The following is a 13,814-nucleotide window of genomic DNA, read 5'->3' as shown; positions in this document are numbered from 1 at the left end:
GTTTCTCAAGGCTCTAAATCTGATTTTACAATGTTTCCAGGCAGATTACCACTTGCTTCACATTCATCATTCCTTGTCTTTTTGACATAGTTGCAGTGTCATTGCTACTGTCATTTTCATTTCCTGCCACTAAACACACACAGTGTCTGGCTCCAAAGTGATGAGTTTTGCTTTGTGATGATATTGGAAGCTGTAGGAGAGGATGAAAGTAACAAATTAAGAATGAAGAGCTTGGCTTTGGGAAACACCTATATTTATTTACAGTGGAGAGAGAGTGAGAAGTTGTTGCCAGAAAGACTAGGATAGTCAGTCACTCCCATTCCGGAATGAAGGTAACTCTGCTTGTGGCACTAACTTGTGATGAGAGGATGAGAAGACTAGCAAAAAGGGATCCAGATGTGATGAAAACTTTGCCTCTTAAAAAGAAGCACAGTTTCAGGAATGTATGGAGTAGAGTCAGATTGCAGAAATGAAATGTAGGTGGTAATGAGGAAGTGGAGGGATTGTTGCTGAGTGCATGGGAAAATGCATGGTAAAGGTAAGAGGAAAGAATAGTCATTTTTATTTTTAATATATTTTATTCCTTTTAAGTAGGTGTACAAAAGTTGTACTTTTACTTTTAATAAATTTCAGATTAAGAACATTTGTTCTCATTCTTAAGGAGTTGGGAGAGTAATCAAGAAAGAATTGAGGGAGAGTTCCCTGGCAGGCTTGATGACATAGGGTCATGGATCTCTGCATTAGCAAGCCAGAATGCTGCTCTCTGCAAAGAAAGGTGGGAGCATTTGACTGAATTATCTGCTTTTTTCCTCATCTCCAAGATTCCAGAGCTTGTAGTTCAGACAGGGAAATAAATAGACATTGGTCTTGTTCAGAATGCCTCTCTGTGAATAGAAAGTACTCAGACTTTAGCTGAAGGGCAGGGTGAATTGAATATCCTCACAAGAATAAAACTCTTCTCTTTATGCTCTTTTCGGCTGTCTCCTTGACACACATGTATGTCTTTGAGGCTTAACGAGCTTTGATAGTTTTGTGATAATTTATGTTTTTAAAATGTGGGTGAGTTGGCAAGTGATCACTTTGGTTCTGTTTTGTTGTGAATAAATAGTGTGTCATTTCCAAAATGCTATTTCAAATAAAACTTTCTTTGATGCCACAATAGTTTTTTTTTACTCAAAATGTTTATTTAGAGAATATTGTTTAAATATGTATATATACATATATATATATACATATACACATATATTTTCCTTAAGGAACAACCATATCCTTTATAAATCTTAAAACATAGACTTTCTGGAATTTATAGAGGTACAAATTGGCTCTTCTAGTGCTTGTGTGTTTATATATAGAAGGATTTGAGGTGTTCCAGTGTCTGTATGTTTAGGTACAAAAGGAGCAGAATTTATAAAAAAGGAATAATAATCTGAAAAGTTTAACTCCCATATGTACCAGATTATATATTTAGGAAAATACATGAATCATAAACTAATTTAGAGTTATTAGTGATTTAGCCAATAACAAAAATGAATTATATGTATGTTTATATATATATATATAAATACAGTAAACATATATATAATATACACATCAGGTACATATGAAATCTCTAGTCTTAATTTGTACTAGTCTTGAACATAGCTAACATTAAAGCTGAAGGTGTGATATAAACATAATACAAAATTAGAACTTTTATAGTATAATTAATAACACCAAATTAATTATTTGAAATGACTTATTATAGTAGAACTAAAGGTAATATATGAAAATTTAAATTATATCTTCTCTTATTTTTGTAAAACATTGAAAAAATCCTTTATGAAAGTTTCCGTAACTAGTCTTTAAATGTTTTAATATTAATATAGTTCCCAAATCTGAATACATCATTGGATAGTTTACAAAGCATCTTGTTTTTAGTGGAAATATTTTATAATAAACTCCTTATTCATTCGCATCATCATATAGTCAGATGTTAGTATTAATAATCACGGTGTGTAAAGAAACTATTTCCAAACCAATATGTTCTGATGTATTGTTCAGTCAATAAGTTATGGAAATTGAAATAAGTTTCAGAAGAAAAATCTCCTTATAACTCCTTATAACTCATGTATTCCTATTTTAAAATTTTATTTTATTGTAAAGAGTGGTTACAGTTATGAATACATTTCTTGTCAAGCACTGTTACCCGCCTTTTGTTTTTCTCCTACTATCCCTTCCTTCCCCTACCTCTCTCATTCCTCCCCCCAAGTTGTAAAGTTCATACTCCTTTAATAACTAAAGCACAAAACAAAAATATTGCAATTTAGTTGATATATAATTGAACAGTTGACAATGGAAGAGAGGTCCCAGAAATAGCGAGCAGCTTATACAGTTGAGGGTCTCCCTAGAAGTGAGCAGACAGGCAAATGAGGGGTAGGAGTGAGTACCACAGGAATTTATAGTGAGGACTCCAACACACAAAACTAAACAGACACCCAGTAGAATTAATTAGTGAAAGAAAACTACTTTAAATTTGTGATCAAGAACACGGAGAACAGTAGAAGCTCATTAAGTCTCAGTCTCTGTAAATTGAGTCTGTCCCAACCATGTTAACAGTACCTAAACTATTTCCTGTGAGATGATTTATATAAAACTCGAGAGTCCCAGGAATGTGGGCTTCTGGAGCATGTAAGTGTAGTGCAGAACTTCAGTTTCCCCACTCAACAAAGCCATCCCTCACCTCCAGATCAGTAATATCTAGAGCGATGTTTTTCTGGCAGTTCAGGTAGTTGTAGTAGATTGCTAATCTATGAATCATCAGATGGAATCTCTTCTGTCTTCAGAATTTCCATACAAAGTAGAACTTAAAATGTGTGAGACAATTTTATTAACTGTACTTCAGGAGCACAGGCCAGCTGTAGAACAGAGCTTAAGCATAGATTTTTTTTTAATCCATGAAAAGTTATATTCAACTTATGTTAATTTTCTATGGGTTCATAAACTAGTGAGGTGATCTTTTAAAGTAATTGTGAGGAAATGAAAGATTTTTTTGAGTGTGTATATCAGTTTTCTAAGATATACTATTTCAGGTATAAAATATTCATATAAATGTCATGTATTATATCTGGTCTAAAAGCATTTAAAGTTATTTCCTTACATCACTATTAAAATAAAAGGAGGGCTGGGAAGGTGGCTCAGTGGTAGAGTGCTTGCCTTGCCTTGTATGAGGTCCTGGGTTTGATTCCTCAGCACCACATAAGCAGAAAAAGCTGGAAGTGGTGATGTGGCTCAGGTGGCAGAGTGCTAGCCTTGAGCTGAAAATCAGCTCACTGTCAGCGCCCAGGCCCAGAGTTCAGGCCTCATAACCAACAAAAAAAAACAAAAACAAAATAAAAGGATTGCTTCATTTTTTTCAAAATTGTAAAGAAAATAAAATTAGTAAGTAAAAGGGAAAAAAGCTCTAGGATTTAGGAAGTGACAGATGATTACAGAAATTGGCTATTTTGTATTGTATCCACAGGAGTATATTTTAAAATCCATCAGAAAGATTAGCAAAGTATGTACATGAAATGCAGCAAATGGGATTATTTTAATAATATTTGCCATGTTTTACTTTCACATTTTACTTGAAAATTATCTTCTTAGGATGTATTTTTGTTGTTGTTTGTATTCCTTTGAAGAAGAGAAACAAATGAAAATATCAGTAGCAATATTGTTTTTCACCTTTTAATCTCTGCTGTTACAAACCCATTATTACTTGTAGAATATGTAATCGTCCATTTAATGTTATTATGAATGATTTAAAATCTTATGTCAATGAATAAACTTTGTTTTCTTTTTTAAAAGAGGTTTTGTTAAATTTTATTTTATTTATTTATTTTTGCTTATGTGGTTCCTAGGAATCTAATCCAGGGCCTCAATGCATGCTAGGCAAGCACCCTACCATTAAGCCACATTCCTAGGCCTGTAAGAGATTTTCATGATATCAAAATTTGTTTTCAAAATTACCTAGGCCTCTACCAATATAAAAAGCCTTGCAAAATTAAATGGGCATTATTTATTTAAAATGGTTAAAAAGCAGAATACCTCTGAACAGATGCTGATCTTTCCTCCTTCTTTATTTTTCAGGCCATCCGTTGCACACTGGTAAACTGCACGTGTGAATGTTTTCAGCCAGGGAAGATTAACCTGAGGACTTGCGATCAGTGTAAACATGGCTGGGTGGCACATGGTGAGGAAAATCTGGGCTCCTCTTCCTGTTCTTGTTATGTTCCTGTGAATGTGTGTTTTTTTAAGAGCAGTCACTGGCCTGGAGAAGAGAGCGGTCAGCTGTACTCCAAGTGTTAGTTAACTTTGAGCCTGCGGCTCTCAAACAGCATATTCTCAGCTCCAAAAAGGAAGGCTAGGCAGGCCGCTCTCAGCAGAAGGGCTAGATGTTTATAGGACAGTTGGTCTGTGGGGTTCTTACTGAGCAAGCAGCAGCCAGCAAGCACCAGGCCTGATGGAAACTCAAACATACCACAGTTGGCCTTTCAGGGCCAGGCCCTCAGAAGGAAGCTGGCAAATTCTCCTTGCTGAGAGCTCCTCGATGACTGCACACCCTTGTCATATGTGCTAGGGGCTGAGTTTATCCTTCCAGATGTTAAAAATTTTGTATGGTCTAAGCAGGGGGGGGCGGGTTAGAGAGTGAACAGGAACATTGTTTGCTGGTATCTGAAAAAGTAATCTGTAAATACTCCCTTTCAGTGTGCCCTAAATTAGGGGCGGTCAGTGTTGGTGGAGTGTGCTCTCTTTGTAGATGCTGTGGGGCTAAGGGGGGCTTAAGTGAAGGATGTAACTGTCGAGATTCTTTGCCAGGTGCACAGGGCTTTGCTACCAACATGCTTTGCCTGAACATACTATGTATTACTGTGTATGGTTTGTGTTTATTGTGTTCAGGCAAAAGGAGACTTGGAAATAAGCAGATTTTTCTTTACCTCCTAGACTGTAAAATTTTAAGCGATAGAAAATGTTTATAAAAGAAACCCTGGCTTGAGATTTTTTTGACAGCCTGGGGTATTGGCTCTTAAGTGGACATATTCTTCATTCCCAAGTAGTGCCAAACATCCAGTGGGTTGTATTTTTTATAAATGTCATGTTATTCTAGCAAGATCTGAGGTAATAACACTGGGCCATGTCTTGAAATTCTTTCAATTTATCATGTACCTTGCTTGTTAGGGCATGTGTGTTAAGAGTTGTGAGGAACTTCCAGCCATGTTTTTCTGAGAGAAAGTATAAAAAGAAATACTGGAAGGAGTGTGCTTGGGTGACATACACAGAATCCCATATCCTTCAAGTATAGAATTATGTCCTGCTTCATTAACAAGACTAGAGTCTGTAAGAACTTTTTCACCCAGTCCTGTACAGCAAATAAGCTGCTGTTACATTTACAGTCTACATGGGTTGCTACATTAGATGATTTCTGTGTTTCTCCTCTGCTAATTTGCTTCCATGTCAAAATACTATATATTCTGTGACATAAACAACAGAATTTCATTTTCACACTGTTTGGTGATATAGAAGTCCAAGGTCCTGTTGTCAGCAGGGCTGATTTTATTCTGAGAGCGGACTTTCTGGTTTTCAGATGCCCACCTTGACATAATTTTTCTTCTCTGGGCACATACTCAAGAAATCTTCCTGTGCCCTTTTATTTTTTTGTTGCTACATGGACTGAAACCTATCCTGGAGGTTTTATTTTTTTTTTAATTTTTTAATGTTATTATAAAGGTGATGTACAGAGGGATTACAGTTATATCTGTCAGGTAAACAATACATTTCTTCTTGGACAATGTCACCTCTTCCCTCCTGATGAAGTTTTCATATAAAACACACAGAAATGTTGTATGGGTAGACAGCAGTTTGCATATCAACATAGGTTAAGGATCTAGAGAAAGACCTATCCACAAGGAACTGCACTAGGGATCAGGTCTGGGCAGAGGGAACCTTAATCTTGTAAGTCTCTTATTTCTTGAAGAATCATGCCTCCATCAAGTTAACAAATAAGAGACTCTCTCTCTCACTCCAAACAAATAAGCTCAGCCTTTAGCCTTTGTTTGTGACTTGGTTATATAGTTTGATTGGAGGGTAAAAATATAGTTTGATTGGAGATTCCAGTGGTGTTTGGAAAGAACTTCCACCTGCCTTTTTGGGGGGCATCTTATTTTAACTTCATCAACTGTAAAGATCCTGTCATGAAAGATAGTTACATTCGGAGATAGGAGGAATATGGCTTTAGTATTTAAATTTGAGGGCACAAAATCTAGCCCATTACATTTCCCAGATATTTTTCATTTCCCTGAGGGGGTATATGTGTGTGTGTGTGGTATATGTGTGTGTGTGTGGTCATGGTATATGTATATGGTATGAAAGTAAAGCCTCACTTGTGTACCCCAGGCTACATTCCTTAGGATCTTCAGTGCTAGGCTGATAGGCATATGCCATTGTATGTGGTCTGAAGTATTGGCTTTGTTTAGATAATAGGTATAGAGCTTATGTTCTCAACCCAGCAAGAATCATGAACTGCTTGGAGGTAGGATGGACATAGACAGTTCTGAGGTAAAACCCTGGCTCTGGGGCTAGGAAGGTGGCTCAGTGGTAGAGTGTTTACCTCGCATGTATGAAGCCCTGGATTTGATTCCTCAGTACCACATAAGCAGAAAAAGCCAGAAGTGGTGCTAGAACACTAGCCTTGCGCTAAAGAGCTGAGGGACAGTGCCCAGGTCCCCCAACTGACAAACAACAATAACAACAACAACAACACAAAACCCTAGTTCTGCCACCTCAGTGCCATATCATTCAACATGACCCTAACTTTCTTATGTATAAAATATGATTAATAATAATATCTGCTTAAAGCCTGGAGGGGGGAGCTCAATTGTAGTATGTGGGTTTGAGCAAATACAAGACAGTAGGTTTGATCCTTCAGCATCCCCACTTCAAATAATTCTGCTTTATTGTGAAAATTAAAGATAAAATAAATGAAACCTTTAATAAATATTACATGTTAAAATAGAAAAATGGATAGTAGTTGAAGAGGTATTAATTATTAAATGAAGGGCTTTTCATTTATCCATTTTTTCCTAAAGCCTTCTTTCATTAGCATCATCTATCTACTATGAGAGCTTTGTGAGGACAAAAGTTGACTGTACATTTAGAGTTGTTTCATCTTTGTAACTTCCACATGGAGATTGTGTTAGTAGTAAAACAAAATATATAGTATTTCTTCATTTCTGAATGACATAACTTCGTCTTGGCCAGTAATCATTTTAAAGATTTTTTTCTAAACAATATGATTTTTTCACTCATCTTCAATAAGATGTTTCTGTTATGGCAGACTCTTCTTTGCCTACTGCTTTTTTATTAGAAATTATGTTTCTGGGATAATAATTTTGGTTTTTCCAGGATCTAAGCAAAATTAATTCTAATTTTACCCTCACAATCATTACCTTTTCTCCTTTACAATAGGGCCACTTAAAATGTATATATGTTGGTATGCAGAACCCACCTTTTCCTCTTCATTAGGGCAAGTATGACAGCAAGTGGTTGGCTCCTAGCCTTTGAGTTGGCATTAGGATGAGGGCGCCCACTCATTTTGCCCCTAGCATTCCAACTAATTGCTTCATTCCCTCCCTTTGTACAGAAATCCTGAAATCATGTCTGCAGTTGTTTTTGCTCAGAGGTAAAACACAACAGTCTTACTGACTGCCTCATACAATTTGTGTGGAGCAAGGAGGAAGTGACTTTGACTTGATCTTTGTCGTATATGATTTTTTTTCTCTGAACTCTCATGAGATTGCAGTGTGACTGGGATACGTTTCATGGAACTGTTTTATGATAACACTATAGACATTCTATTATTCTGTTATTCTGCAATTGTATGATTAAAAAATTAATACTGGCCCCCAAAGAAAAACAAATGCTCAGTGTTCATATTCTTTTGAATAACTGTCTTTGTATATCTCCTTTATTATCAGCATCAGTTCATTACTAAAATGTTAGATTCCATGGTCATTATATAATATGTGCATGCACTACAGACACTTACTTCATAGCCTTACAGATTACTTCTCAAGCCTGCTTGAGATGTTGACATTAATTGCTTTACAAAAGCCTCAGGAAAAATGTAATTTTAAAAATTAAAGAGTGATTAATTATGATACTTCAAAACATGGGTCTTGAAATTACTTAGTAGGTGGTTTGACTCTTCACAAATTTCTTCATTGAATTCTTGAGAACTATTGAGTTGGAATGGAGGTGGGTTTAAAACAGGTCTTGAAGATCAGTAGGTCTTTCCCACTGAACTAATAAAGATTTCCTACCTGTCCCTCTTTTAAATAAATCCTAGCTCTTTGTCTTTGATAATGGAAAGCAAGGTTTATTGAATCTATCTTTAATTCAAATGTATTTTGGTATAGAGTATCTATCCCTCTTCTATAGTAACTTAATTGACCAAAAATTGGTCAGAATTTCTAATTTTGTTTCTTTTCTGTTTGAAGACTTTAAAGCATATGTAGCACACTGCCACATACCACTGCTATATTTTTCCTTCGTATTTACATTGTCTTCTTGTGTTTTTACTTCATCTGCTTAAAATTATCTGAGTGAGCCTTAGGATTAGAAGTTCTACAAACTGAATATTTTTGTGTGTTCGTGTGTGTATGTGTGTGGTACTGGGGTTGAACTCAGGTCAGTGTACTTGCTAAGCAAGCTTTCCACTTGAAGAACACCTCCAGCCGTTTTGCTGTAGTTTCTCCATTAGTATCTCACATTTTTATTCCTACCCTCCTGAATTGTGATCCTTGTTGTTGTTATATTAGCTTCAAATAGTTGTACAAGGGGTTTAAATTCAACATGTAAATTTTTGAGCACAATACTTCTTAATCAGTGTCACCTCTTCCATTGTACTCTTCTCTGCCCATCTATCCCATTCATATAGCTGAGACTATACCCATACAACACCACACCCAGTTTTTTTATAGGGTGAGATGAGAGATCTTACGAACTTTTTGTCCAGACCAGTCTGGAACGGTGATCTTCCCCAACTTTAGACTATCAAGTAATTAGGATTTCATTCAACTTTTCTTGACTCACAAATGCAAATTACACTATCAGGATATGAGCATTAATACCACTTTTTTCATAGTACCACCTTTATTGGTGGTATGCTTTGTTAATAGCAATTCACTTGTGTTTTGATTCTAGAGTTGTAGTTTGACCACTTAAATTTGAGTCATCAGTCAAGGATTTTTATATAGTTTTTTTTTTGTTTTGTTTTGTTTTGTTTTTTGCGTCTGGTCGTGGGGCCTGAACTCTGGGCCTGGGCACTGTCCCTCAGCTCTTCAGCTCAAGGCTAGCGCTCTACCACTTGAGCCACAGCGCCATTTCCAGCTTTTTTCTTTTTGCTTATGTGGTGCTGAGGAATCGAACCCAGGGCCTCATGCATGCAAGGCAAGCGCTTTACCACTGAACCACCTTCCCAGCCCTGATTTTTATATAGTTTTGAAAATAGGAAATATTACTAGAATATACCTATTTGTTGGGGTGACATTTGGGGTGAATGGGAGAAAGTACACTCTCTTCTAGTTATTCTCTCTTGAGGGATCTCTGCTTAACCAGAAGTGTTGCCAGTAGGAAAACTATAACTGATCCTTCTAAACCATTTATATTGTTTATCATTTGTAAACTAACTTATAGTCTATAGTCTAAAAGAAGACTTTCTTTTTTTTTTAATATTATTTTATTTTATTTGAGAACATACTGTACAGAGGGGCTACAATTACATGGGCAGGATAATGCATACATTTTAAAAGAAGACTTTCTAAACCATTAAAATAAAGGTAAAATAGTTTAATAAAAGAAATATACTTAATACCAGTTTTAGGAAATACTTAATTGATAAGTCAATGCAAATTGGAAAATTAGGTTTTACAAGATGGATTTATGTATTTGATAAAAGAGATGGGCAGATTTTAGGAAGGTAATTTATTTAGAGATTTTCCCTCTACTAAATCAGTAATCTTTACTCCAAATGACGGTTTGTTAAAAACTACTCTTTCTCTTTTTGAATCCATCTCCAATTAAAAACAGAAAAAAAGAAACAATTTCACTGTTTCTAGGAGTGATAGGTATGTCCACTGAACATTTGGCAAGAATGGGAACAAATGGTTAATTTAAAAATATATTGCTTAATGTAAATGAATCCCCCAGCAGTGTTCTCAATGCAAACTTAATGTCTTTATAGAATATTTTCACATTAAAAGGATGTGTTCTTCTAACGTGTGTCATGCTAAAATTTTCATGCACTTCCAGATAATCTGAATTAATACTAGCATTCCTTCTTTTGTCCGATGTCTGCCTTTAAGAGTGCTTATTGCCCTAGAATTCTTGAGATCTTTTCTTTATTATGTTCTAAAATATGATTTCATTTTACTACTAGCTATTCATATGGGAAAAAGATAGTCCTACATTATTACTTTTTATTTGTGCATCAAGCTAGCTACTTTCTATGATTTTTTCAAAACTCTCCAGATTTTTTAATGTAAAATTTGCAGGTTTAGCCTACATCATCTATATCATCAGTAAATAGTATTTATTTTTAAAATATTCATAAAATAGCATGCCAGGATATGCCAAATAACCTTTGGTTCCTTGCCACAGGAAATGGTGAGGAGCATAAAGTTAATTTGGAGTCATGTAACAACCAGTTTTACGGTTTAATGTGCTGTAAGACTTAATATTCATATAATCCATTAATTTCAAACTTTTTTATAATTTGGCAGTAGTTTCATTTTTGTCAGCATTTTGGACAGGGTGAATAACATTACTAAAACAAAGACCCTTTACAAAGACCCTTCCTCAAATAGAAAATAATAGAATGTCCTAATAGGTTTGAGTTTCAGATAAATGCAAATAATTCTTTTTCTTAATTGAAGTATATGCCAAGTATATTTAGCTGGCTAGCTTATGTTTTTGTTTGCTAAATCTGACAAGCCTATATTCAAAAGATTATCTTAAGGAGATCAGTCCTATACATCCTATAATCAAAAAAAGAAAGTAATAAAAAAATTTATCAGCCCTTCACTTAGAATCATGAGATCCTGGAATTCTGTTTTTCTATATTTAAGTGGTAGACATAGAGATAGAACCCAAGAAAAGCAGATCAATCAAGTATTTACTCTATGAGAAATCATATGTCTTTGATTGTCCCAATCTGTGTTATGCTAATGGATTTTCTAAACATCTATGAAAGTTGTTTGTTCCCAGTTATCTCCCTAATACTCTCCTTGACTTGAGTCCAAAATGCATTAAGCTTTCCTTCCCCATCTTTCTTCCTTCATCATTTCCCTTCTCACCCCACTAGAAATACCTTTATCCTTAACAATGGAGCTGGCTGTTTTTGTGACAGCATGGTCACAGAGATGCAGCTCCAGCATCTATAGGATGATTTATAGATTTGTCAAGATAAAAAAAAAAAGTGAAAAAAATCTGATGTTAACTTACAACAGAACCCATGTTTCCCTTTCCTTGACCCAAAGATATGGTTCCATCAAGAATGAGAGACATCGTTTCTACCAAGTGTTCAGGATTTGAGCCATGCAGCAAAAGGGCTAGTTTCTGTACTTCTTTTCTCAATGCATTAAATATAAGCTTAGTGGTGGCAAAAGAAAGAACTTGATTTTTGGTCAGAAACACATGGAGAGAAACATCACAGTTCTCTTCCCTTGGTGTGCTAGACTGAAAGAGGGAACCAACAAGATATGAGTAAAAGAATTTATCTTTCTAGTAAATTGATTCTCTCATATTGAAACTTAGTCATATCTAGCTGCAAAACTTTCTGAGAAATCAGCTTTTAGCCTCCTTCTCCTCTGATGAGATAGTTGGGTCCTGGTCTCTCCATGGACAAATTCCTTGAACTTGTCTCCAGTTATTTTCATTTGAGAAACAAGACCATTTCCTGCCTTGCATAGGAACCTTTGTGGCTTGACCTGACCATGTGGTACCCTCTTCGGCTTCTTTACTCCTTGATCATGATGATATACGGAAAAGGGAGGGCATCCTCAAAATATGGAAGTTTGTGCTTGACTAATGACATTAACTGGATTTTTATTGAGTCCCTGAGCTGCTTTTTTAAGTATTTCTCATCCAGCTTACCTTTGAGATGGGTCTTTGAACTCTCTAAATTTACTTTAAGCATAGCATAAACAGTGCTTCCTCTTCAGAGTCTTGGGCTCTCTCCCATATTTTTGTTTGGTTTTGTTTTTCTAGTGCCAGTTGATTCAAAGAATATAAAGTGACTGTGGCAGACTTGGCTTCTAAAGTTATAATCAGTGTTGGTCTGATGGTATGGAGTTTCTTGGGAATATCTTAAAGTTCAAACATACAGCTCTATTCCTGGGGTATAAAAAAGTTTCAGGAAAGTGGAGAGAAGGCAACATAGAGTATAGGTAAGAGTGCAGCTCTTGAATGAAATTCTTTAGGTTTATAATTGGTCCAACAACCTACTATCAGTAGAACCCTTGCCAGATTATATAATGTCTGTTTTCTCATCTGTGAAATCTGAAAATGAAAACTCCCAGCTCATGGGTTCTTCTAAGATTAAATGAGCTAATGCATATGCTGTGTACATAATAAACACTTAGTAAAGTGATAGTTGTTATTACTTAATTCTGTGAAAGCAAAACTTCAACCTTAAGGACATACTGTAGCTATAACTATAGCAAAGGTGAATGGTTAAAAATTAGGTATAGCAGACTAATGCCTTCTTCTTTAAGCCCCTCTACCTTTAGATTATAATAGGAATAAACAGATGATTTGAGGGAGGAATAATGAAAGAGGGAGTTAGTCAAATGTTTGGACATAAACATTTGTTGCTGATACTATTATTATGAAGTCAGTGACATAAGTTTATACATTAACATTTATGATCATTTCTAAAGGCTCATTTAAGGAACAGATATTGAAAGGGATGACATGAATACTTTCCTTCTTCTAAGGAAAGTTTACTTTAAGCCTGGTAGCAGAGTTCTGGCCAGTAGGCAAAACTGCTTTCCCTAAGCAAATCCATACCTCTTATATCCCTTACATCTCATTTGAGATATTTGAAAAGAAAGAAAACTTTACCTCAATCAATAGTGCAGACTAGTGAAATGTAGAAGTATTTACACACCGATAATCCAAAAATCACAATATGAAATTGAGTTAAAAGCTACTTTTTCCTATTTCCACACCTGTCCTTTTGAATGTGAAGTGCTTTGAAGGGCTCACTACTTTATCATTTTATTGCATTTTATTACATCATAAATTTTTATATCTTGCTAACGATCCTACAGGAAGCTTAATTGTTTATAGGAACATCTTAATTAACTGGAGTTCACCAGGTTAAGCAGAACACAAATTGAAGGGGTGATAAATGAAACACCCTCAGCATCGCTCGTTTTACTCGGGATGTACTGTTCAGATTAACTAGGAGTTTCAGCTGGATCCTAAGAGTTCAATATGCCTAAGGAGTACCGTGTTCTTTTCTCACCCATTCTTCTTTCTCTTTTTGACATAAATGGTGACTTCTTTGAACCTCCCCTATCACTTTAGTGAATTATGAAATCACTGGATGCTATACAGATACTATTTCAGAGAGGACTCTGGCTTGTATTCTGAGAGCCCTAAAATGTTGCTCATGCATTCCATTCCTTACTAAATTTTGCTGTTGCCTTTATCAATGTTTGTACCTCTTCAAATATTTTCAAATTAATCTGTTGTTTGTGAGCATATAGTCTAAGCATTAGTGTTAGAGCCGGATT

The 13,814-nt window shown here is 35.4% G+C and overlaps 1 protein-coding gene across 4 annotated transcripts in view; it reads left to right on the top strand.

The window, feature by feature from the left end:
* The window catches only part of Bnc2 (basonuclin zinc finger protein 2), a 433,182-nt gene that overhangs the window by 272,882 nt on the left and 146,486 nt on the right, over nucleotides 1-13,814 (top strand). For all 4 annotated transcript variants that reach the window (XM_070007731.1, XM_070007722.1, XM_070007714.1 and 1 more), the window contains one exon: nucleotides 4,108-4,210. In XM_070007731.1, coding sequence (XP_069863832.1) covers nucleotides 4,108-4,210 — 103 coding nt within the window. The remainder of the gene's footprint in view (nucleotides 1-4,107; nucleotides 4,211-13,814) is intronic.

This window comes from Dipodomys merriami, unplaced genomic scaffold (genome assembly GCF_024711535.1).
Source record: "Dipodomys merriami isolate MVZ:Mamm:240054 unplaced genomic scaffold, mDipMer1.0.p SCAF_11, whole genome shotgun sequence".
NCBI classification, from domain to species: Eukaryota; Metazoa; Chordata; class Mammalia; order Rodentia; family Heteromyidae; genus Dipodomys; species Dipodomys merriami.
Note: the sequence above shows the minus strand (reverse complement) of the source record. Positions and strands in the feature narration are given on the sequence as shown.